The 27,118-nt window shown below is 41.7% G+C and overlaps 1 protein-coding gene across 2 annotated transcripts in view; it reads right to left on the bottom strand.

Annotated features, from left to right (window-relative positions):
* Positions 1-27,118, bottom strand: part of GLP1R (glucagon like peptide 1 receptor) — a 94,685-nt gene that overhangs the window by 30,786 nt on the left and 36,781 nt on the right. The window contains exons 2-7 of one of the 2 annotated variants that reach the window (XM_053382928.1): positions 26,238-26,334; positions 23,610-23,720; positions 9,559-9,659; positions 5,261-5,367; positions 3,831-3,984; positions 2,545-2,704 (exon numbers count right to left, since the gene is read on the bottom strand). In XM_053382928.1, the coding sequence (XP_053238903.1) occupies positions 2,545-2,704; positions 3,831-3,984; positions 5,261-5,367; positions 9,559-9,659; positions 23,610-23,720; positions 26,238-26,334 (730 nt within the window). Of the gene's footprint in view, positions 1-2,544; positions 2,705-3,830; positions 3,985-5,260; positions 5,368-9,558; positions 9,660-16,183; positions 16,314-23,609; positions 23,721-26,237; positions 26,335-27,118 lie in introns of those variants that run through there. The other variant, XM_053382929.1, reaches the window with a different exon arrangement.

Raw genomic sequence — 27,118 nt, 5'->3', positions numbered from 1 at the left:
TGAACCAATGGATTCAAGTTACAATAAAGGAGATTCCAACTAAACATCAGGAAGAACTTTCTGACAGTAAGAGCTGTTTGACAGGGGACCAGACTCCCAGAAGAGGTGGTGGATTCTCCTTCCTTGGAGGTTTTTAAGCAGAGGTTGGATGCCTGTCTGTCATTTAGAAGAGTTTGGATTTGATATCCCGCTTTATCACTACCCGAAGGAGTCTCAAAGCGGCTAACATTCTCCTTTCCCTTCCTCCCCCACAACAAACACTCTGTGAGGTGAGTGGGGCTGAGAGACTTCAAAGAAGTGTGACTGGCCCAAGGTCACCCAGCAGCTGCATGTGGAGGAGCAGAGACGCGAACCCGGTTCCCCAGATTACGAATCTACCGCTCTTAACCACTATATCACACTGGCTCTTTACAGGTATGTTCTAGTTGAGATTCCTGCCTTGCAGAGGATTGGACTAGATGACCCTCAGGGTCCCTTCCAACTCACAATTCTATGAAATACATTTATTGAAAAGTGGGCATTACTCATTATATTCTGGAATAGCAAGTTTCAGGAGGCTCTGCTTATGTATGTTGTCTTGCATGCTGGTAAACTGATTTGTGTTTTTTGTTTTGTGTTGCAACTGTCTAAACTGTGTGTGTTGCAAAATATCTAAACATCATGAAACACACAGTTGGATAAACCAAAGAACTTTAACAACATCCCACTATTTATACTTTCAAAACCAAACCAAATGAGAACACAAAGAAAAGGGTGCTCTGTAATAAAAGCACTTATAACTGCAAAGTCTAAAATGCAATCTAACCTTCTAAGTCTCCAGCCTCTCAAAGCATTCTAAAAAACAACAATAGTAAATATAAACATTTCCTCCACTATAATAGGTAAAGGTACCCCTGTCCGTACGGGCCAGTCATGTCCGACTCTAGGGTTGTGCGCCCATCTCACTTAAGAGGCCGGGGGCCAGCGCTGTCCGGAGACACTTCCGGGTCACATGGCCAGCGTGACGAAGCTGCTCTGGCGAGCCAGCACCAGCGCAGCACACGGAAACGCCGTTTACCTTCCCGCTATAAAGTGGTACCTATTTATCTACTTGCACTTAGGGGTGCTTTCAAACTGCTAGGTGGGGAGCTGGGACCGAAAGACGGGAGCTCACCCCGCCGCGGGGATTCGAACCGCCAACCATATGATCGGCAAGTCCTAGGCGCTGAGGTTTTACCCACAGCGCCACCCGCGTCCCCCCACTATAATAGGGTTGCCATATTTTGAAGAGCAAAAAAGAGGACGCTATGATGGTCATTCAAAGCAAATAAATGCAATTTTTCTCAAATTTTACCCCTGAAAGAGAAGATGTATCCTGGAAAAAGAGGACACATGGCAACCCTATGTGGTTTATTGTTCAACATAATCTTCAATGTGTATTGATTATTTCATACATATCATTCAGTCAAAATACATTTAAAACATTTAAGTAGCCATGCAGAAAATTGGTGTCACAGTATAAACTAGAATCAACATGGTATAAGCTAGAATGATACAAATAAGAAAAATTAGCAGACACTGTCCTTATTTTTCCTAATTCAATCTAGTAGCAAGCAATTGGATGCTTTATGAAATTATTGATCAGGTTCAGGATGGGGGGGGAGAGATATGAAAGAAGCACAGGAAGTCCTGTTTTTTAAGCACTGCCTTCTGTTTCCAGAGCTCTTAGCAAACATTGCTGGCATAACCACAAATGCTAGGGACATTAAAATAAAGCAGCAAGATCATTACCAAAGTTTTGCATTTGCGACTGAGCTCTGTGCTAAGCATCACTATTATAATAATCACATTTCAAGAATTCCAAAGGTTAATGGATAATTTATCACAGAGACTTCATAATAGTTTGACAAGCAGATATTAAGAATGTGCCTGATATATGTGATACATTTCTTGCCTGGTCAGTCCCAGTTTTGCAATGTATATAACTACCAGGCAGATAGCCTTTTCATGGCAAAAGCCACTTGAACTACAATTGGTTGGCAAAATCATAGTGCAGTTAATAGAGATTTGGTTTGCTGGTCTTCATACACTCCCTTGGAAATGAGTATTGCGAAATGCTCAGCTGAGCACTCTCTTCCACAAAGAATCCTATTATTTTCTCTTTGAAAGTAAAGGCATAGCTAGATCATGCCACATACTCTACAAGAAAGGCTATCATTGTGGCCCATTTGAGAGCAGCTTCATCCCTGCCCCTTTGCATGCTTCTTAAAAGAAGACCATCCTCACCACTGATGGGTGGTAGAATAGCAAGCCCAAGCCTAGCAGAAGAAGATCCTAACACAAGTATAAAAACGATGGCTATGTTGTTGTCTTAAAGATGCATCTGAGTTTAGCAGCAAAAAGAGAAAAGAAAGTAGATCAAATGGTTAGTACTTCTTTTACCGCAAAAGACAACGCTACCCCTGCTCCTGCTTCAATTCCATTTATCCTAGAACACTCAAGCAGAGAAATGCACTTTTTCATTAAAAACCGTGACAGGTGGGGCGAGAGGAGAGACTCACTTACCCCAGCCAACAAAAAGGTAGAGCCGAAAGATTCTCTGCTCAGAAAAAACAGATAGTGCTAGCAGCGTATATAAGTACATTCCCTCCACCAACAGCCAATAGTAGTTGGCAATCACACAATACTGCATCATCACAAAGACCAAGCGACAACTAAGTGACTCCTGAAACAGAAGAACAGAGAAATTAGCGAATACAGGATGCATTGTGAAAGACAAGGAAGCAAAAGCAGGAGTGCATGTGACACGACAGATACCAGATTCCCCCAGCCAGTACTTGGCTAGAAATGGCATTTTAAAAAAACCTTCTGAGAGTGTCAATTGTATTTTGAGCAAAAAAGAACAAATTCAACAGGAGAATAGCTTTTCCACCACATCCCCTGTATGTGTGCACATATACCTATGTATCTGTCTATGAAAAGCTTATTCAGAGGGTCGGAGGGCCCTGTTAAACATGGCAGGATCGGCTGGTGAGGAAGTCATCTAAAATTAGACAGAGGCACCTTGTTCAAGTGGAAGCCCACCTCTGCTCAATTTGGGCAATTTCCTCTTTTCTCATTGCATGCCCCATCCCACACTATCCAAGATAGTCTCTCCAACTTTTCAGAGAGGCTTTCAGGGAGTGCAGGAGGCAGGCAAGTCCCCTTTGGCAACCTTCCTACTGTTTGAGTCTCTCAGGATCCAAGACATTTCTCACAACTACCAATCAGTGTAAAAGCAGGGATGGTCAGTCCTCACAAAATCAGGGAACAGAGACGACTGAATTCCCACTTTTTTGGGTGACACAGTTCAAATATCAAACTAAAGTGTAATTGTTTACCAAGTATAATAATGGGAGAACTGTTCAGGAATCCCAGACCTTCTGCTTTGGGAAAACTCTGGTATCTTTCCCTATGTAGTCTTTGGTTTTTTGAGGTAATATTTCTAGATCTTTGTTGGGATATTGGAATAGTAACTAAAGAGACATAGTTCAACAGACACTTGTCAGAAAAAGAATTGATTGCTTCCTTCTCATCTCAGGGAAAGAAAATGACAAATAAAATGGAGCAAAGAGGAAAAGTTTTATACAACAAGAGCACCAAGGGAGATTTCAACTGTATCAGAAAAATCATTCACAACTGAAATTGTGACAGTTGGAAGACTAGCACTGAGAGCAAACCTCTAGAAGCGTGCAAATCTAACAAGACACCCCAGGGCACCTTTTCCTTCAAATGAGGATGGAAAGTTAAATACAAATATATTGAGTCACAGGATCACTGATACTAAAGGTGCTTTGGCCTCATCCCCCTACCTGATAAGAGAATAAACTCTCCCACTGCTGTTCACGAGGGGCTGTCCTATACATCCAAGTTATCACGGAGTCTTTAATGAAGATGGATATAGCACGGAGGATAAATGAGGTGAAAAGGTTCAAGTGAATGTAGTTCCTGGTGCAGTGCAGATGCCTGAAAAATAATCATGATGTTTAAGTTACTAAAATGTGCAGGCTGTAACAATTGTCGACAACAAGGGGGCTCCGCTCAAAACTGAAGTGGGCAAATGAGTCACTTGGCATATAATTCAGGAAGAGCTGCAGGGATTTCTTCTTATGTTGAAAGGAAAACTTATAATGCCTTCACCCCGAAAAGCTCCAAACCACATTTAGACTAAAAAAGATGTGGAGAAGTGGGGAACTATTTTGAATTTTTACTAAAGTGGTCACAGGAGAGGGATTTAAAGAACAGAGATTTTTATACTGATCTTCAAATCTCTTTAGATAAAGAAATACATTTCGTGAGGCATGCCTTAGCTTTCGGTGTACTGGGAAAATCTGCAGGGGGCTGTGGCAGAAGCATCAGCTTCCATCAAGAGAAGTTCTGATATTTACTACCTATTGTTTGAAAAGAAAGAAAAGCCTCTATACTGATATGCCACTTAAGAATTATATGGACTGTTGTGGGAGCATGATTTCCCCTCTAGGCTCACAATAAGTAACAATGAACATTCATTATGAATCTCAGTCATGCTCTAGGAGAACAGAAATCACAACCTGTCAAAAAGAAAAAAAATTCAACTCAGTAGCTAGAACCCAGTATCAATGTAACAGCAATCCTTTATTCAAGAATCTCAAACATTTCTTCTCCCCTGCCTTTCTGCCACCTAATAACAAACCCCATCTGAAAAGAAATGTGCAGTAGAGCAAGGCAGTTTTGTCCCTCCATCGAAATAAAAATGCTCTGTCTATGATACAAAGCAAAATGTTCCTACACAATAGTTCAGCCATATCTGAGTTAATAGTAATTTCAGAGTTTACATCTGTTATAGCATCAAACTAATACCTCTTCGGGGGAGGGGGCAGGAGAGTTTATGTCTCTTTATTAAGCACAAATATCAGCTGCTTCCGATGTACAGCACGCCAAGAACAAGCGATAGCCCGGTATGGTTCTGACTGATGAAGGCAAAATATTATCACTATTGGTTATATAACACAGTGAACTTGGGCACTCTCTTCTTGCACCGCAGTTTCCTCACTATATGTTTGTAATAGTTTACAACAAACTCTTTAAACTCTCCCACCGTTTATGTGAAGCTCACCTTTATGCTGCCTTTGACTTCTTTATTGCATTTAAAGGTTTGAGGTTTTTGAAATTTTGCAACAGGCATCATTAGTGCACACAAGTACTAGTCAAATGCTATTTACAATTTGGAGTTCATGACTCTTTGTAGGCATATCAAGGTTACCTGAACCCCAGAAGGATGCCAGTGGCTATGACAAGGGCCGAGAAGGAAAGGGCATATCCAGTGGTATAGATGGCAGAAAGGAATAGCATGTGGCCTTCTGGTGAGTCCTAAAAGAAGATAACATAAGAACACAATGGAAGGATATAGTTATTGGACGAACCCAGCTTCCTCAAAAGCCTCTAAGATGAGCAGATGGTCAATGCAAGGCATAGTTGAGTGAATAAACAGAACCGCAAAGCCAACAATCTTATACAAAAACATAAGTAGTACAGATCACAAACATCAAGTCCAATATATCAGGAATCCCAAAACCATGTGTTCTTTTTTTGTTCAGGACGATGTGCCCTGGGAGCATAACTTATCCTGAAAGCTTAAAAACTCATTACATGAAAATAATAAAATGAAACTCAAACCCAAATATGGAAGTCTGTTATTGAGCCTAATTTGGCCCTTATATTTTGTATCTTGATACTGGAGTGGTGTTTTGTCCCCTGTACAAACAGAGTGCTGCCTCCTCTCACACAGGAAAGGGGAAATTCTCCAGGACCACATGAGCTGGCGGTATATGAGATATGCCACCCAAATGTCTTCTGAGTGATTTGGATTGTGTGGAGGGGTGTTGCTGTTTTTAAAGGGAAGACTAATTTGGAAAAGGAAAGAAGAATTCAGAACAGAAGGGAGAGCAGTAACTACATGTGTCAGCCAACTTTAAATTAATAACCAATGCATGGAGTTAGTTTGAAATTGCAAAGGGCACAAACTTAAGACAGGAGCAGCAGAACTATAGGTGAAATTCATAAGTCACTGGCAGAACTTCCATTTATTTTAATGAGCTCTGCCTGGACCAATTGTTAGTCTGTGACCATTCCTCTGAGCTTCAATCTTTCCAGTTGGATTTCATGCTCAAGGACAGCTACAGCCAAGCCACATGATGACCTTCACCCTACCCAAATCTAAAGATTGTTCTGAGTTCTATTTTTATCTATGGCTCTAAACAGTGTGAGAATAAGCTGGTGGGGTTGTCAAAAATTGAAAATAAAAATCAGTATTTACATTTCAGGACACAACACAGTATTCAGGGTTTCTAAATCATTACCCCCCAAAGCACTCTATTTTATGGAAATGAGACAGGTGCCAAACGACCAAGCACTGTCGTTAAGCATCTGTCTTGTTGGCAGCTTTCTACACAACTGTGAAATAATCTTTTAAACAGCCAATGGAGACAAAAAATGTCCCTGCATGTGGTTTGTATTACAGCAATTCAGCTTCTCCGAACATCATCTTCAGCTATGTCACAGGCATTCAAAAGAATGAGAAAATAGATGGGGAAGCAAGTTTGGGGATTTCCTGCATTTTAATTAACCTCACTTCAAACTTGCAGAATTTCTCTCCTGCCCTGTTCTCTATTTGTATTCTTCCCACTTCTGCTGAATAATCGTAACATGGCAATGTAGACCGCGGTCGGCAACATGTGACCCTTAGAATAATTTCATGCTGGCTGGAAGAGCCCAGAGGGAGAGGTGGACAGGAAGATAGTGGGGGGGGGGGGAGAATGAGAGTTTAAACATTTGGAGGGAGGAGGCAGGACAAAAGCCCTTCAGACCTGCAGTAGAAATGGCTTATCTCTCCCCCAGCAGCCCAATGCATGGGGAGAAAGAGAGAAGGGAATGTCAGAAAGAAAGAAAAGTGACCCTTATAATGTTTGTTTCTGACCTCCAGAAGATTATCCCTGAGAGCATGCACTTCACCCCTACAGTAAACAATTGTAGCCAAAAGCTGATATAGAATGATGTCTAAAATGAGCTTGGAAATCACCACTTTCAGTCTCAGTTTTGACGTGGAGGATCACAAGGTGGTTCTAAGAAGAAGAAGAAGAAGAAGAAGAAGAAGAAGAAGAAGAAGAAGAGTTTGGATTTGATATCCCGCCTTTCACTCCCCTTCAGGAGTCTCAAAGCGGCTAACATTCTCCTTTCCCTTCCTCCCCCACAACAAACACTCCGTGAGGTGAGTGGGGCTGAGAGACTTCAAAGAAGTGTGACTGGCCCAAGGTCACCCAGCAGCTGCATGTGGAGGAGCGGAGACGCGAACCCAGTTCCCCAGATTACGAGACTACCGCTCTTAACCACTACACCACACTGGCTCTTTCTCACTACACCACACTGGCTCTCTCTAAGCAGCCCTCCATCTCTTACCCTCAGCCCAATATAACCTTAGAATCATAGAGTTGGAAGAGACCACAAGGGCCATCGAGTCCAACCCCCTGCCAAGCAGGAAACACCATCAGAGCACTCCTGACATATGGTTGTCAAGCCTTTGCTTAAAGACCTCCAAAGAAGGAGACTCCACCACACTCCTTGGCAGCAAATTCCACTGTCGAACAGCTCTTACTGTCAGGAAGTTCTTCCTAATGTTTAGGTGGAATCTTCTTTCTTGTAGTTTGGATCCATTGCTCCGTGTCCACTTCTCTGGAGCAGCAGGAAACAACCTTTCTCCCTCCTCTATGTGACATCCTTTTATATATTTGAACATGGCTATCATATCACCCCTTAACCTCCTCTTCTCCAGGCTAAACATGCCCAGCTCCCTTAGCCGTTCCTCATAAGGCATCCTTTCCAGGCTTTTGTCAGTGTCCTTCTTGAACTGTGGTGCCCAGAACTGGACACAGTACTCCAGGTGAGGTCTGACCAGAGCAGAATACAGTGGCACTATTACTTCCCTTGATCTAGATGCTATACTCCTATTGATGCAGCCCAGAATTGCATTGGCTTTTTTAGCTGCCGCGTCACACTGTTGGCTCATGTCAAGTTTGTGGTCAACCAAGACTCCTAGATCCTTTTCACATGTACTGCTCTCAATCCTTACCTCACAGAGTTGTTGTAAAGATTAAAGGTAAAGGTAAAGGGACCCCTGACCATTAGGTCCAGTCGTGGCAGACTCTGGGGTTGCGGCGCTCATCTCGCTTTATTGGCCGAGGGAGCTGGCGTACAGCTTCCGGGTCATGTGGCCAGCATGACTAAGCCACTTCTGGCGAACTAGAGCAGCGCACGGAAATACCGTTTACCTTCCCACTGGAGCGGTACCTATTTATCTACTTGCACTTTGACGTGCTTTCGAACTGCTAGGTTGGCAGGAGCAGGGACCGAGTAACGGGAGCTCACCCCGTCGCAGGGATTCGAACTGCTGACCTTCTGATCAGCAAGTCCTAGGCTCTGTGGTTTAACCCACAGCGCCACCTGCGTCCCTAGTTGTGAAGATTACTGTGCTGCAAACTCTGAAGTGCTATATTTATGTTCAATAGTACCGGTAATTATGGTAGTCTGACTTCCACTGGACTGCCCCCAACTAATTTCATGTGATGAGGAACATTTACACAGCTTTGCATTCAGCTTTCTAAAGTCTTAAGTTTCCAACAAATTGCTTGCAAGTACTTTGTCTTGTTGCAAAACTTTGTGGGGCAGCACAGACTACTTCAGAAACCTCTGAGCATTGAAATCCTTTGGTTTAAGACAGGAGTCAGCAAACTTTTTCAGCAGGGGGCTGGTCCATTGTCCCTCACACCTTGTGGGGGGCCAGATTATATTTTTGTTTGGGGGGGTGAATGAATTCCTATGCCCCACAAGTAACCCAGAGATGCATTTTAAATAAAAGGACACATTCTACTCATGTAAAAACACACTGATTCCTGGACCGTCTACGGGCCGGATTTAAAGGCGATTGGGCCGGAACCAGGCCCTGGGCCTTAGTTTGCCTACCCATGGTTTAAGCTGATGCGTGTTCACATAGTTCCTCCTAAAAAGTCCAGGTGGTTATTATAATAGTCTAAGTCAGTACTGCCCAGCTGAAGGCAACGTAAATGAAAATACAAAACTGCTAAAAAGATGAGTTTTGCAACCCCATCCATTTCCCATTGCCTTTCACAAGTATCTTGTAAAGGGAGAAACCACACAAAATTATACCACATTGTTGGTGTATTTTCTTGCTTTCTCCCCCCTATGGTCACACATACAAGCAATTTCCTTCAACATTTGCAGCTTCTATACTGGTTGCAATAATTAGTATCAGCCCTGATAAACGTTGGAACCAAAGAATGCCATGCGCATGCTACTTGTTTCAATTCCACTGAAGTTTTGAAACAATCTGAATTCGAGCAACCAGCAGTGGGTAGCATGCTTTATTACCTAACAGAAAACTTACATCTAAAAAATATCACTACCATTAGTACTGCTGTAACAGTCTCTGGGGACAGAGGATGTAGCATAAAGGCTAGTGATTATTCCAGCAAAATCTTAGGCACTTACTTCATCAGTAGCCATACACTCAGATATGTTCCTCCATGGAATGGTGGAATTTTCCTCCAGCAGCCACGTGCCCTCCAGTGTGCAGAAGCGGTAAACTTGCCCTATCCAAGACCAGAAAGCACATAATGATGGAAGATGACATAAAACAAAAGCAAAATCCAACCAGCAAAAAGCCCTAGCCTGGTATTTCCCCCTGACAGCTTTCAGTAATGTATATTTAACCATAGTACTGACATAGAAGTAGTTCAAGCTGCTTCTACCACATTTTAGGATTCTCATGTTACATATCTGATTATGTACAGAAATGTAACATGAAACCATGGCTTGTTTAGGTAAACTATGGTTTCTTTTAATGGCTCAGTTTGCACAAACATATATCTTGGCTTATCAAGCTGAGATATGAACAAGCCTTGTGTCTGTTGTGCCTCATCTCTGCTCCCTTCTTGGAGATTCAAGTGGACTTATTAAGCTGGGTCCTGAACAGATGGGAAACAAAAGCAGACAAGCACTGGTTGTCTGCTATACATGTAGATGATCAAACAATGATACAGTTCTTAACAATGGTTTGCACAAACTATGGATTTGCTTTACATCTGAACCCAGCCTCTGAGGCTTCGAGTTTAATGAATTTTGACACTGTTTTTCTACTAGAAAAGTGAAGCAAGTTCATTATATGTTTCTCGGAAAAGCGGCAAGTGACAACTCAATGGATCTGAACTCTGTAACTTGAGAGTGAATCTATTTCCTGAACCACATGGCTTTTCTCTTAGAATAATTTACATCCCACTCGATAGAAATTAGCATTTGGTTGGCATCCATGTCAGTAAATAAGTTACAGTCTAAATGATCTGGTGCCTACTGTTCTCTATGGACAATGAACAAGGCACTCTCAGAAGCCAAGAGGTAACCAAAAGATACTAAAGTTTGTCGCTGCCATAGTAAACACAGAAATAATCTCAGATAATTTACTTAAGAAAACTTAAGAGTTTACTTTTTAAAAGTGGCATTACCAGAATTTGAAGTTCATTTATTTTTATTTATAAAAATATTTATATACCGCTATTCATAAAAATTGTCAATGCTTATCCCAGTTGAAATCTCCCTTTGGCCAGGAATATGCAAGTTTTGCATTCATACAAGCCCAGACATTCCACAGGAGCTTCAGAAATCTAAATCAGTAAATCAAAATGTTTATCTAGATTGACTGAACCACAAATGAAAGGACTCCTTCCATTCATGGAAGGCACTAAGATCCAGCAATGACTCCTCACTAGAGGAAAAAGTAATCTTCCCCAATTCCCCTGTGCAATTCCTGTGGCCCCCAACCCCTTGGAGAGAAAAAAATCACCTCCTCAGGAACTCTGCTAAGTGCAACTCTGGTTCCAGCCAATAATAATTCATTTGATACTATTTCCTATGCTATGATTACATCTTTTTCTATGCTATTTTCTATGCTATGATTACATCTTTATTTTAAAATATGCATTTCTTTAGCTTGTATTTAAATACATTTTACCTTGTGCAAAACACCTAAAACAATTGTTTTTTGCTTTAAAAGGAACGTCCTGAATTTCACCAGTCACCAGGGTGTAGGGAGGGGACAGAAACCTCCAGCCAGAATGCCAAACTCATGCTGAGTTGCTTTTGGCATGTCAAAAGTGGCCAGGATTTAACAAGATGGGAGTTATTTAGAACACAGGAATTCAAAAGACATGTCTGAATGCTGTATTAGGTTGCAATGGCAAGGATGTGTTTCATAAGGTGCAACAAAGACAAAAAAAGTCACACTCAGTTCATAGAGTTGTACGAAGTGACACAGTTTATACTTGTCTTTGTGTAAGTGTTTTTAAAGGTGAGACAATGTGCTGCACCAGCTTTGCGCTGCTTTGATCAAAACAGCTTTATGTTAATATCCAACTGCCATCACCTTGCTTCTTCATGTGAGATCTTATTTTTCCATGGAAGTTGCCTCAAACTGAAAGAAATCAATAAGCATTTAAAGCTTACACAAAAGAGACCAATATTCTAAAAATGATGCTGTAAAGCTGCACAATTAGGCCAGGGCTTTGATTTATTTCACATTCTATGTAAGATGCTTTCACACAAAAAGTTAGTTTCTTAGAAGCGATAGCCTTAATAGAGCCTGTTTGCTTGAATTCCATGTCAATTACACCTTATTAGTATTAAATGTTTAAAGATATGGATTGGTGCCCAGAATCCAAACAGTCCCTGTTTGCTGATAAAAGACTGAGAGGGGAGGCCAATAGTTAGAACTGGAGTTAATGTCATCATTTATCTTGTTCTTGGATGAGCTTGTAAATCAAATCAAATACTACATCTGGCAAAACACTTTTAGATATAGGAAATATGTTATCACATGCCAGGAGGCTCACAAATATTTCATTAGCTAGCTCACTTATGCTGGAAATAAAAAAACAAATTAAATGCTTCCCCCTTTAAAACAACCAACCTGATCTGCATTTTACTACAGCTGTGTGTCAGGAATGGTGGAAGATTAGTCACCCAATTGTCCTTTGGAATAAATTGCCACATAATTTATCTTTGAAACAAATTACATCATGTCCTAGCCTATCACATTTTACCCAGACAGGGAAAGACAAGCTGAGGGAGAAGAGGCAGAGAGTAGAGTTTCCCCTCAGTGCGCTCTGCACACGTGTTGAGCATCATAAGTTGTCCCAAATTTAATAACTCTTCTTAATTCTCGACAGGGGAAATGTTCTGGAAAAGGTAACAGTTTTTTTCCAGAAGGCAGTGGTGAATCTGCTGTTTATGAGTAATAGCCAAATTATTTGCTGTGGTAGATTGACTTGCTGCTCCTTGACAGAGTGGTTTGCCCTTTGATGGCAAAAGATAATATATCCTAGCACAAGACTTTGTTCTTTGAACAGTTCCACTCAACCAGCACAACCTAAATTTATCAATCACACAGGCAGCACATCGGCTTTCAGCAACCTTTGTTTCATGAGCAAAGCAAGTTTCTATTCATAAAAACTTGTAGTCTGTCTCCCCATGGAGAACAACAAAAATAGTCTACAACTACCTTTTATTTCCACCCTTAGTTCCCTTTGCACAACGATGGCAGAATAATTTATAAAAAGTCCTCTAAAAATGATCTTGAAAATAATACGAAGCACTTTAGAACACACCTGTACCAATGTGAAAGAAACCAGCTTCTATAGGTAAATACTAAGCACAGTAGTGTTCATCTCAAATATCTTCTATAGGCATGGAAAAAGTATTGGAGCTGTACAGTCATTTCTGAGTTAGGTATAATGCACAATGATAATATTCAACATGGAACTCAGTATCAAACTTTTATTCAAGTGAATCTGACTCCTGTTGTTACACCAGACCTATGCCATGGCATCTCTGTTAGTGCAATATTTCATGGATACAGTATTTTTTCCATTATGGAAATAAACCATTATTTTGTGTGGCTATACTTCTGTGGAACTTCTGTAAATGTACCATTATACATGCCCCATATTCAATCAGGAAGACATTTCAGAGGTTTCAGTCTGTACCTTGGATTGGATTCCTTTAAATAACGTCACTGCAAATATATTACATTTTAGTGCTATACATACAGGCTGAGAATAAGATGGGGGTTAACAGCATTAGCTCCAAAAGATATTGATTCCCATCAGATTTCCAGGGGAACCCCAGCACTTTAGCAATTGGATCTTCACAGACTGCAAGTCACCAGCACCAGTTGTCTACTGTTCTTTTATACTGCCAGACCTGCACACACAGACATGCATCCTTCAATGATATCACATCCAACCAGGTGAGGAAGGAAGAAATGTATGGCCACTTTTGCCTTACTTATGTTTCCAGCTCTCTAGTTCCAATGGAAACGTATTGTCCTAGCTTATATTACAAAAGAGAAGACTTGACCAAGGAACTAGTCTGCCTATATTAGCAGTCCTCCCCTTCTCCATATCCCAGTCTTTCATCTCTAGAATCACAGGGTTGAAGAGGATCCCACAATGACACCCAGCCCAACCCAAATCCTTTAACACTATCTTCCCTTTGATATCTCTTCTAAAGCAGGATTCCTTGGAGGCTTCAACATATCCGGCAACTCCATCTTCTTAACCACCTGTTCCAAAGCATTCAAGTGATATTTTTATCTCTGGAGATTACTATCTAGTTACTGTTTCTACTTATTTCCCATTTTAAAAAATCAAAATACACAGAAAGTGGGTTCCTTCCTGTGTCTAAATCCAAATAGGTCTGTTGTTGTTGTTGTTTAGTCATTTAGTCGTGTCCGAATCTTCGTGACCCCATGGACCAGAGCACACCAGGCACTTCTGTCTTCCATTGCCTCCCGCAGTTTGGTCAAACTCATGTTAGTAGCTTCAAGAACACTGTCCAACCATCTCGTCCTCTGTCATCCCCTTCTCCTTGTGTCCTCAATATTTCCCAACATCAGGGTCTTTTCCAGGGAGTCTTCTCTTCTCATGAGGTGGCCAAAGTATTGGAGCCTCAGCTTCAGCATCTGTCCTTCCAGTGAGCACTCAGGGCTGATTTGCAGTTCACAGCCTAGCGACTCTCACCCACCCAGCACATTGTAGGAGAGCACAAGTTCAAAGAAGGCTCTGCATTTGTATTCATTCAATAGGGACTTTCCCCTTGCTTAATTTGACTCCAGGGATAGTGATAATCAAGCTGCTTTCACATATGCAAAGCCAGGTTGTTTCTTGCAAAAGCAATTATGCTGATTGAGCACTTGTTCCTGCTCTTCCCTAACTCACTTCAGGTTACTCCAGTTGTCAGGAAGCAAAGTAAATTAGCCCCAGAAGTGTAAAATGACTCTGGAAATAAGCCAGAATCTGCTGTCATTATCTTCAAGGAAAAGCTATAAAAAGTAGATTCCCTCATAAACATGACGCCATTAAGGATTTTGCTCTCGCTCAAATAAAATTTAAGGTGATGAATAGAAATTCTAAAAGTCAACATTTGGAACATGTTTGGGGGATAAAACTTTTATCTGCAGCACTTTCAAAATAAGTAGTAGGGACCTGTGCCTCTTGGGGACCATTTGGCCTATAACAGAAAAGCTCCCTGGAGGATCATCGTCAGTAAAATGCAGGAATGTGAAAGGGTAACAATGCAAATATGAGTCATTGTGCAAAATTAAACAGCCTATGTGCTTGATGAGAGGCAAATGACTCCATTTCACAAGCTTAGCACTTTGCGACTTAAGACTATTTTGCAGAAATGAAATTATTAATAATTTATAAAGTATTTACATATTTTATGTTCTTTATCTTCTTTGCAACATTTACCTTCTCAGGCAGACTTATATTAGTACCATTTAAAATATGAGAAACATGCTGAGATACTCATCTATGCTGATAATTCAACTCAAGCGTGTCGGGTGCCCAAGCTCTATGCTTCAAACCAAATCTTTACTTTATTTAACATAACACAGAATAATCTGGTTCACCAAACTAAGCGCAGCATGCCAGCTATGCATGGCAGACCACTGGGAGCAAAATAAGCCTTCACGGTCTCTATCTACCCAAGTCTGTAAGCATATCGTGGTAGTGATGTCAAACACCTTAAATGTAATTACATGGAGTTTGGCTCTCAACTCCATCTCCACATTCGAGACATAACATGCAGGAATGTCTAGCTTGTATTGCTTTTAAACGTTTTTCTGTAGTTGTACACTGCCCTGATGTTTTGCAAAAGGATGGTATATATATATAAATAAACAAACTTAATATGGGGGCTTACATAAAAAGAAAAGGTGATGTAGTTCAGTATTCATCCATCCTGTGCCATACAGTAAAGGCTTAGGCAGTAAGTGGGATCAGGGAACCCAATGGCTGTTTCATTTAATTTATTAAAATATATGAAAACCACTGTTCATCAAATAGGTATCAGGCCAATATACAAAACAAGACCAAAACTGTCATACAGCTGTAAAACTATCAAATCAACTTTAAAATGCAGTGATGCACAACAGGATAGATTTAAAAAATGGGACAGAAGTCTGGGCAAACAGTTTTTTGGTTTTTTTAACTTGGCACCAAAAACCTAACAGAGATGGTTTCCTGTTGGGGCACCATAACAGAGAAAGCTCTCTCCCTTGTTGACACATAACATGCAAAAACATATTGCACTTCAAGCAGCAGATCTTAAGACATGGGCAGGTATGTATACGGGAGACATCTCTTCAGGTATTTGGGCCTTAAGTTGTTCAGGACACTAAAAGGTTGAAACCAACATCTTCAATTCGGCCTGGAAGCAAACAGGCAGGCAGCACAGCTTCCTAGGGATCAGTGTAAAAAAACATCCTATCCAGCCACACCAGATGTGGCTTCTGTGTTCTGCACTAACTGAAGCTTCTGAGTTGTCTTCAAGCACAGGTCCATGCACAATGCATTATAACCCAGTTGGGGGGTCCCAGATCATGGACCACTGTGGCCAGACTATCCTCAACCAGGAACCGTCATAGCTGGTGAAGCAGCTGAAGATGGGAAGAGTCACTCCAAGTCAAACAAGCCACCTGGGTCTCGATCAAGCTAACTACCTGCTTTCTCAGGCAGAACTCATTGATGACACCACACTCCAAATCCCTGTATGATCTCACCTAGCAGCTTCAAATGTTCAAAAGCAACCCCATCCACCAACACTTTCTTTGGAACTAGATAAGTGTGCAACCAGTATTTAACCATGTCTCCTTCCCTCAATCCAGAATAATAAGTCATGTGGACACAATTCAGAAAAAAATAATAATTAAATGGGTTAGAATCAAAATTATCTTTGTACTGCAGGAATGCTTCACTAAACACCCAGTTGAAACAACTGCGCTACTTGCATCCTGTACATCTAGTAAAGCCTTGACCTGCCATGCATTTTGTTCAGAAGTAAGGCTATAGTTTGAAGCAACACATTCTTGCCCCTGGCTCTTATGACCAAGCCATATGGACACATCGTATCAGTGCTCCTGAGGCATAACTATGCTGCACCAGTCTGCAGCAAAACCCTGTGTACTCCAGAGGGCATAAGAAAAACAAATGTGGTTACTGCACCTATAACTCTTGTTTGGAACTTGCGTCCCTGGAAGATTTTCTATTTAAGAGGATTTAGGGCCATTAGACAATAAATATTAGGACCCTGAAGGAGTCATAAAATGTAAAATGGATTACCTTAGCAACTCCAAGCTTTCTTGGTCTACACAGTGTTATTGGCAGCAGGGCTTAAATTATAAAATGGTAACAAAAATGAGATTACATTCCCAGTGACAGTAACAAGAGATAGATACCCTCTCTAAAAGAGAAAGCTCTATTTTCCTGAGGACACGATATTCTTATGCTCCTTTGCAGCTGCAGTGATTCCACCGAATGCCAGAAATTGCCTCAGCATGGTTGAAAAAAGGAAGGTAAATTTACCACTGGGCAAGTTTTTTACATTTAGCTCAGGAAAAATCCCCCACCTAAAAAGACCTGAAAAAGTGAGCCCCTGAGTATTCTTCCTACTCACTCGAGGAAGAACAGAAATGAAAGTATCCTGGATATTGATAAGGTTGGACGTTATCTCTAAGAAATTAAAAGCTGTTTAAAGGCTTCATAGAGATCTTCATTTTTTAAAAAAGGAGAGGGAGAGCAAGGCAGCTATTATTTAAGGACAAAAGGGAGTTGTAGGGAGAACAAAATCCTGCGAAAACCAAGCCCCTGAAGAGATGAAAAAGCAAATGATACTCTCACTTGGCTACAATACGGAAAAATAAATTTCCATCTCACTGTCCTCTTCCTAGAGTTTCTGCCAAGCTTGATGTGTCATCTGCCAGCAAAGCTCATTTTGGGGGGCGGGAGGGGAGGCAGGGGTGTCCTGTAGTTTCTATCTTGGAGTGTGAAGTACATTGAGGGTGAACAAAATCTGTGATTCAGGAGAAACAGCGCAAATCTTCTCGTTCACAGCAAATATGAATATGGGCAGTGCAAATAAGGTAAATGCCCACATCGTAAAACTCTCTAAAGCCAAGTGCTCACCAGTGGGCCATGCAAGACAGGCTTCGCTCCTGCTGCCAGATGTCTAGGCCCACTAAATTAACCACCAGTAATAACTACACAGATTTCTGTTCTTTTTAAAAGCAAGTGATCGTGTTGCATGATTACCAATAGTGATAGCTGTAACTAAACTCTAATCTGAGAGAGCTAGAAACCTCTTCATCTGCATGGACAATGAAAGCTGATGAATACAACACGAAATAGTTCATGACTTTCACCCCTTAAAGAACTGTGAGACTCCTGACTAATTTTGACTACAGGTTCTTTGCCCAAATTGACAGTCTTAGTTGGGCTCCACTTGACAAAGGAAAACTCAGGTGCTGGGAGCCAAAGTCGACAAAAGTAGCCAGTCCTCACAAAGTATGCATCATGGTAAATTTATTTTTTATGCCTTTGTTACACATAGGCAATTAATGGTTTGTTACACATTTTCAGAGTTCAAGTCTTCCTAGGTCTGCTTGCCCTCATAAAATTATCGGTTTAGATGCTAATAATCTTGATACTTGACAGAAGTTCAGCTATGAAGCTTTGGTACATGTATTCATTTTTGGCCAGCTCTAATTGGCCAAAATACTGGAAGAAAAGACTCTACAGTTTTTATCTATATGCTGCCTTGAATCCCTGTCAGGAAAAAAGGCAGGGTATTAACTAACTAACTAACTAACTAACTAACTAACTAACTAATTAAATATAAAATTTTAAGGAGCGGCCGAACCTTTAGCTCTCTCTTTGCATTATTATTCTACATAAAGGCAGAAATAAGAGAAGTAGATGCTGCCATCTTGGGCTACGTGAAATGGCCTAACTTTCAAAACATGTATAGGAATCTTGAGTAATATTTGGTACTATAGCCCCCACCAAACAGTGAAGAGCCCCCATCCAAGCATTCCCTTATTTTGCTAACTTAAACAAATTCTTATTTCCAACAGTTTTAGTAAGAGTTCTGTCTAAAAGGGAATCCATTATGCACCCTCACTTAATGAAAAACCTAACCTAGTTTATCTGGTTACATAATTTCTGGAAAAGGATTTAATGTCCAGATTAGCAAAGGAAACTCAAAAAGATTTTTTCCCATATGCTGATTAGGTTTTAGTACATAATGAAGGCCCAAGGAGGAAGACCCATCACATTGCTGCTGTGGTGAGGTTTTGGGAAGTTAAGTTTATTCATTTTTTTATTTATAACAATATTCATATACTGTCATTTATTTATTTTAAAAATCAGAGCATTTACAATAATTACACATAAAGCTATACAGTAAAACTATATAAAAAGTTAAAATCAGAAATAATTTAACTATTATGGAAAGATATATTCTTAATTGTTTGTATAAGTCTGACGGGATACAAAAGTTTTCAGCAGGCCTTGAAAAGTTGGGATAGAAGGTGCCTGCTGAATCCCTTGTTGACATTCGTCTGTCTCAGGGACAATGGAGTGTGCCTTCAGGGGTGAAGTCAAACCGCTGCAATTAGCAGCATCAAAGTGATCTCTCTAGAGTACAAGCCTGGGCAGTGTGTATGGAGATCCTGGGCTGCTCAGATGACAAGACTCTTGGCCTCACTGGCGCGGTCCAAAGGAAAGGAAAGCAATGTGTTGGGCACCAGCTTGGCTGCAGGAGTTGCCGGAAGCAGGCATGCAAGGTGCCATCCAACTGTCTTAGGGAATACACTCTGGATTTGTGCAGGGTTTACTCCTTAACCTTTTCTTTTCCCAAAGCTATCATGCAAGGCAGCATAGGTTTAGGATCAGAGTTTTCCTTCTCCTAGATGGGCTACCTTTCTAGGTTGGTGAGCCCCATCTGCCCCTCACTTCTCTCTTGGGACGGGGACCAGGTAGGAATTTTTCCATTTGGCAGATTGGCCCTGGCCACTTGGTTTTCGCCTACCTCTTAGCAATTGTCACAACTTTGTAAGGTTTGGCGGTTAGGCATTGGCTCATTGACTTGTGGGGGAGGGGAGGTCGGCCATCGCCTGCCCCACCATTGACCAAGGGTATTCTGTTGAAGGCCTAGATCCTGTCCGAAGTCCACTTGAGGGGCTAGGGCCATGCCAGGCCTCTGGGAACACCAAGGACAGCTACAGGCGGGTTCCCCCGATGTAGCTTCCTCTTTTAGTGGTTTACCATTACTGACTTCCTGTAAAGGGGGCAGGAGTCCAATATAGTCCTTTGCCAATACCTAAGCCAATACCGCTCACATTTGCTGTAATCAATGAAGTTGTGGCCTAAATTTTTACCCATTAACCTTAAACCAAAAATCTGTGTCAGAGTGAATTTTTATTCTAACGGGGGCTGCCTTGGGGGCCTTGACACACAATTGGTCTCGTCCGCTCAATCCACAAGAGCATGTGTTCACATGCAGGGAAGTCCCTAACTCACTGAGGATTTGAGACCTATCAGCTAGACTCACCTGGTTTAGCTGGCCAGTTAAAGTTATTTCCTAGGGGGTGGCCACTGTTGCATGCTGATAGCTTCTAGGAGCCACAGGTGGGAGCTGAGTACAGGGTGGAGATCAAAGGTGGACAAGCTACTCCAGAAGGAATGTGACGCTTCTCCCACCAGATGTACTACCCCTCTCCTAATACAGAGCCAGTGACACAAAAGACTTGGTTTCTTGTAGTTATCAAATGAGTCTCGCCAACTTGGGGAATGATCATCAATGCCGCTGCAGATTATCTCAGTGGCTGGGTGGGCTGGAATATAAGGGTTCAAGCAGTCCCTGAGTCCCTCTACCTATGTTGTTCAGGGCTTTGTAAATTAAAACACTTGAACTTGACTTGGTAGTGGATGGGCAGCTGGTGCAGATGTTTCAACAATAGTCTCACGTGTTGTCAGCAAGATGCCCCTGATCAGCATTCTGCACCTGCTGGAGTTTATAAACCCAAGGGCAGCCCCACATAGACTGCATTGTAGTAATCCACTTTAAAGTAAAAGTATGACGAGATTAACAGCACACACACACACACACACACACACACACACAAAACTACACATCCATTTATAATGGAGGAGACCAAGGATTACCACAGCCCATCATCAAGTCTATTGGGACAACAAAGAAAAATGAGGATATACTATAGCAACAGGAATGAGAGGATTATAAAGCTTAATTTGTTTCCAAAGTGGTTTGCAATCCTTTAATGAAAATTTCTGAAGAGATCCAAATGTTAATGTGTTTTAAGTGAAAATTGTATTCTACCCCAGGATAATTCAGCTTTTGCTTATTTGCAAAAGTACATGAAAGATGCAGCACATTCTGGTAATTTATTGAGGTACAGGATTATGGTAAATCTTGGCTCTCTCCTGCAGTGATGATTTTTAGTGCTGTTAGCAGCCAAATGACTGCCACCGAGTCCTAAGTTGGAAAATAAATAGGTTTGCTGAAGGGAAGGCATTTAATCCTGCATGTAGGTTATTAGATAAAGGGGGGGAAGAATTATTGAAAGGAGTTATAGAATGTTTGATGGGCTCTTATATCAATTAATTGGGAAGTCAACAATTTTGCACATTAATACAAGCAAATTTTTAAGTAGCTGTAAATAATGTATATGTTTATTAATGATTGAGAAACCAATAAAGAGCTTGTAAATTCAATTTTCAGATGACCCTAAGATAACAGTCACTAGCAACCAAACATAGTACAATATGGATACTCATGCAAGAGAGAGAGAGAGGTGTGTCAGAAAAAAAGGACTTCAATTAAGAAATCTCTTTCCCACCCATACTCAGCATAGTGCCCGCCCCCCCCCCTTTATACTGAAAGGATCTTTGGAATTAAAACCGACAGTCCTGAACCAGTCCACATGTCAATTACCTCTTTGTTCAAGTAACACCAAGTCCCAATGTATTTCCCACCCTACATGACCCATGATATGGATGTCTCGTACACCCCAGGTAGTGTGGTTGCTGACCTTGAGCCAGACATCCTGGAGAGTGAAGTCAAATGGGCCTTAGAAAGCACTGCAAATAACAAGGCCAGTGGAAGTGATGGTATTCCAGCTGAACTATTTAAAATATTAAAAGATGATGCTGTTAAGGTGCTACACTCAATATGCCAGCAAATTTGGAAAACTCAGCAGTGGCCAGAAGATTGGAGAAGATCAGTCTACATCCCAATCCCAAAGAAGGGCAGTGCCAAAGAATGCTCCAACTACCGCACAATTGCACTCATTTCACACACTAGCAAGGTTATGCTTAAAATTCTACAAGGAAGGCTCAAGCAGTATGTGGATCGAGAACTCCCAGAAGTGCAAGCTGGATTTAGAAGAGGCAGAGGAACCAGAGACCAAATTGCAAACATGCGCTGGATTATGGAGAAAGCTAGAGAGTTCCAGAAAGACATCTACTTCTGCTTCATTGACTATGCAAAAGCCTTTGACTGTGTCGACCACAGCAAACTATGGCAAGTTCTTAAAGAAATGGGAGTGCCTGATCACCTCATCTGTCTCCTGAGAAATCTCTATGTGGGACAAGAAGCTACAGTTAGAACTGGATATGGAACAACTGATTGGTTCAAAATTGGGAAAGGCGTACGACAAGGCTGTATTTTGTCTCCCTGCTTATTTAATTTATACGCAGAATACATCATGCGAAAGGCTGGGCTGGATGAATCCCAAGCTGGAATTAAGATTGCCGGAAGAAATATCAACAACCTCAGATATGCAGATGACACAACCTTGATGACAGAAAGTGAGGAGGAATTAAAGAACCTTTTAATGAGGGTGAAAGAGGAGAGCGCAAAATATGGTCTGAGGCTCAACATCAAAAAAACGAAGATCATGGCCACTGGTCCCATCACCTCCTGGCAAATAGAAGGGGAAGAAATGGAGGCAGTGAGAGATTCTACTTTCTTGGGCTCCATGATCACTGCAGATGGTGACAGCAGCCACGAAATTAAAAGACGCCTGCTTCTTGGGAGAAGGGCAATGACAGGCCTAGACAGCATCTTGAGAAGTAGAGACGTCACCTTGCCAACAAAGGTCCGTATAGTTAAAGCCATGGTTTTCCCAGTAGTGATGTATGGAAGTGAGAGCTGGACCATAAAGAAGGCTGATCGCCGAAGAATTGATGCTTTTGAATTATGGTGCTGGAGAAGACTCTTGAGAGTCCCATGGACTGCAAGAAGATCAAACGCATCCATTCTTAATGAAATCAGCCCTGAGTGCTCACTGGAAGGACAGATCGTGAAGCTGAGGCTCCAGTACTTTGGCCACCTCATGAGAAGAGAAGACTCCCTGGAGAAGACACTGATGCTGGGAAAGATGGAGGGCACAAGGAGAAGGGGGCGACAGAGGATGAGATGGTTGGATAGTGTTCTCGAAGCCACAAACATGAGTCTGACCAAACTGCGGGAGGTAGTGGAGGACAGAGGTGCCTGGCGTGCTCTGGTCCATGGGGTCACGAAGAGTCGGACACGACTAAACGACTAAACAACAACAACAACAACAACAACATGACCCAGCACCTAAGTGGTAACTACCAAAAGGAGATGGTGTGGGTGTGGGTGTGATTAATTAGGTTCATGCAGACCTGCTCATGTTTCTGGCTTGCAAGGCCCTATTGCTTGCCACTTATATTTCCATGATCAAGTTGGGTTTACACTGCGCATGCTTTTACTGTTATACCACAGTGATGCTTGCATTCATTCTTCAGAGAGAAGTCAGACTACACACATAGCTTCTGGGCACATGCAGAGTTCCAGATGAACTTGAGCTTGCCTTTAGCAAATTTTGCACGTTAGTAGCTAAGAGTGTCGAACCACAACCAAGAAGTGCAATATTCAAGTCTCCCCTTGACCATGAGGCTCAGTGGGTGACCTTGGGCTCTCTCTTGGCCCAACCTACCTGTTTTTGAGGATAATATGGGAAGTGAGAATCATGTCTTCCACCTTGAGTTCCTTAAAGGAGTGGCAGAATATACACGCAACAAACATATAAATAAAATTAGCAGGCTGGTGGGAGAGAAATTGTGTATACTGGATGTTCTTCAAAGATAGGAAAACATACTTACCTGGGCTAGGTGATGGAAGATACCAAGGGCAGCTCATGTTCACGTAGGTGCCAGGCAGACCATCAGGCCAGCATGCATATTCATCAAATGTCCTGTTGCAGAACTTGCCTTCTACAGATAGAGAATATTTGGAGAGAAATTGGAAGAAAATGAAGAAGCAGCTTTATGAGGTTGCATTGCAAGAGTCCAGGTTGGGAGGATTTAATATTAGATAGGTACCCCCACCCAAAAAAAGAGAGATCTAAATCCATTATTTGTGTCTTACACCAATCATCAGCCGCAATGCTTCTACAGCCCTGTTCAGCAACTAAGACTGAACAGAAACCCAATCCAGAACCGAGTGTTGTAATAATGACAGCCCGTTCCCTAATAACACCCCACAACACATAGACACAAACATTGGGGGGGGAAGGAGGTAGGGAAAATAACCATTCTATCTTTACAATTTACTTCAAGCTGCTAGACAGCTACAACTGTAAGTTAATAGCATGACTCAATACAGACTGCACAAACAATTCACAGCATTTGTTAGTGAAGTTCTTGCCATTCTGTTTATTAATTCAATATACTTCTATCCCCTTTATCTTCTATCTTGAAACTCATGGGGTTCCTAGGTGGTCTCCCATCAAGATACTGACCAGACCCAAATCTACTTAGCTTCAGCAAGGCAGCTGTGTCATGTGTCCTCAGCTCGTTTCTTGGGTCCTTGTCGCTTTCCTCATTGAATCCCTGCCATAAGGTGATTGTACTTCACCATCAGCTCCAATTCTACTTGCTAAATGGCTAAGTATGACCTCAGTGGTTCTTCACCTGTCTCAGCTGACCAGCGACTTGGTCTTGAATTGATAAGATTCTCACTGTAGCCTATGGAAGAGGAGCGGCTGCCATTGAAGGTATTATCCTGGTACCAGATATCCTGCTTTGTCTGGTTTGCAACACATGTCTCTGGCATTGCATTTGCTAGTTCAATAACTCAACATACCTTATGTATTTTTCTCAATACAAATGATCTGCTGTCATGCTCTTAATTCCACACTATACACATTGACACATTGCTGAAATACTCACACAAAAGCCCACCAATCAGCATTATAGCTTATTCAACACGCTAAAGGCTCAGTTTCAGATTTATTAAACCATCAGCCTAGGAGTGTAGTGTTGGCTGCCTAGCAGAGCAAAGAGAGATTAATACCTTCTTACTATTACTGCTACCAGCGAGTGTCATTCTCTAATGTTACAGGGCAATTCTAAGAAGAAGCAATGGAAAAATATAATGCTTTGTTATATATGGGGGGGGGGGGTTACAGATCGAGTCTTATCCATTCCAGTGGGTTGGGACCAGAACATTTTAATGCTGCAGGCTTTCTTTTTCAAATTACTAGGAACCAAATGACCAGAAACCTGAACTTGTTACAGTAGGTTGTGTTTTCATTCAGTTGGTTGGTACAGGTTTTGATACCATCATACAGTCAAAACAACCCAACATTTTGTGATATGTAAGTGATAAAGCAAGGGCATGATGAAAATAATTTGTAAAATAAAATTTAAAAAACATACAATCAATCTTGCCTAATTTGGCTCTTAGGCTGCCTCCTCCTGGTATGAGCAAACACACATGTAAAGTAATCCAATACAGTCTTCTTCCATCTGCCTTATTTCATCAAGGTTATTATAGTGGAACGGGTATATATTCAGCAGGAGTGTCCCAATCTGGAACCCTTTTCTGATAGACACCTGCCAAGTCCAGTTTTAGAAAGCCTGTTAATACATATTTGTTTTACCAAGTAATTTTAGCTGACTAAATTACTTCTACCACTATGATGCACTGATACTGTATACTTACAGTAATATATATGTTTAATATTTGAACATTAAACTTTTAATGTAAGCTATCCTAAATGCCTTTAATTAATACAATACCAAGATGTGTGATTTTTAAAAAATATATATAAAATGTCTTAAAACACAATAATTTCCCTTCTGAATGCAGATAGCAAAAAAGGGGGGACAGCTTACTGAACATTGCAATGTGAGGTAGGGGAATTCCCCCCTTGTACATGGACCGGCACCCCCATAATAATTATGGCACACACTGCACTGGAGCACCCAGCAGCAAAAGTTACGAGTACATGCCTAGGTGGAGCCACTCCACAATTAGTCTGTCAAATATGGGACCGGGGGCATGCACTTGATGCCCACTATGGTTTTTGTTTCTGACTCCCTCCCACATCCCACCCAACATCCCCTAATTTTAATCAGACTATTGACCCATGTAGCTCAGTACTGTTCACTTAGACCAACAGTGAGTCTCCAAGGTTCAGAAAGACATCTGTTCCACTACCAGCTGAAGATAACAGGGATGGAACATGGAACCTTTTGTATGCAAAGCAAGCTCTACAACTGAACTACAGTCCTTCTCTTCTAGCTGGGTGAGGCTCACACTCTATAACTTAGCAAAATTCATTTTTTTCCATTGTTAGGAACTTGGCCCTTCAGGACACTGCAGACCAGGTTGCAGAAACTAATAGGAAGGGGAGATGATGGAAAACACATTATGGCCTATGAGAACTGTAGCAGTATGCAGTTAGGATGCTCTTTGTGAGTGCCATTTGTGCTGAGCAGCCTTACCTGCCATAAGAGGGGGTGTTTCATGGAGATACTCCAAACACTGGAGCCGATATTCTTCCCATTTCTGCTTCAGTGAAGGAAAGGAGAGCTGGGGTCTCTGGATGGAAAGAAAATAGCATCTCAGATATGTTGTTAACCAAATCCAATTATTTAGTGATGGATTTCCTGGGACCCAGGTGGCACTGTGGGTTAAACCACAGAGCCTAGGACTTGCCGATCAGAAGGTGGGCGGTTCAAATCCCCGCGACGGGGTGAGCTCCCATTGCTCGGTCCCTGCTCCTGCCAACCTAGCAGTTTGAAAGCACGTCAAAGTGAAAGTAGATAAATAGGTACCGCTCCGGCGGGAAGGTAAATGGCATTTCCATGCGCTGCTCTGGTTTGCCAGAAGCGGCTTAGTCATGCTAGCCACATGACCCGGAAGCTGTACGCCGGCTCCCTCGGCCAATAAAGCGAGATGAGCGCCGCAACCCCAGAGTCAGCCACGACTGGACCTAATAGTCAGGGGTCCCTTTACCTTTACCTTTTCCTGTGGATTAAAACATAGTATACAACTTTACATCATGGGATCAAACTCCCCAAACTAGCAACAGCTCCCAAGCATTAGGAACTAGCATGTAAAGAGACCAACCAGGTGACAGACATTCACGGAAATATTTTGCATTTTTGCTATACAGTAAACTACAAGCCCCCCCTTTCCTGCTTTTAGAATCAAGATGACACTGGCAACCACTTTAAGCCAATGCCCATACTGGCCTCCCTCATAACAATCCTCAATGCTTTGTTGCTTGACACATTATTCCTTGTCGACATCTGGCAGGATTTATGAGAATTATACATTGTTTTCATCACATAAGGCCTTCAATCTTCTGTAATAAACGAGC

This window comes from Podarcis raffonei, chromosome 3 (assembly GCF_027172205.1).
Source record: "Podarcis raffonei isolate rPodRaf1 chromosome 3, rPodRaf1.pri, whole genome shotgun sequence".
Lineage (NCBI taxonomy): Eukaryota > Metazoa > Chordata > Lepidosauria > Squamata > Lacertidae > Podarcis > Podarcis raffonei.
Note: the sequence above shows the minus strand (reverse complement) of the source record. Positions and strands in the feature narration are given on the sequence as shown.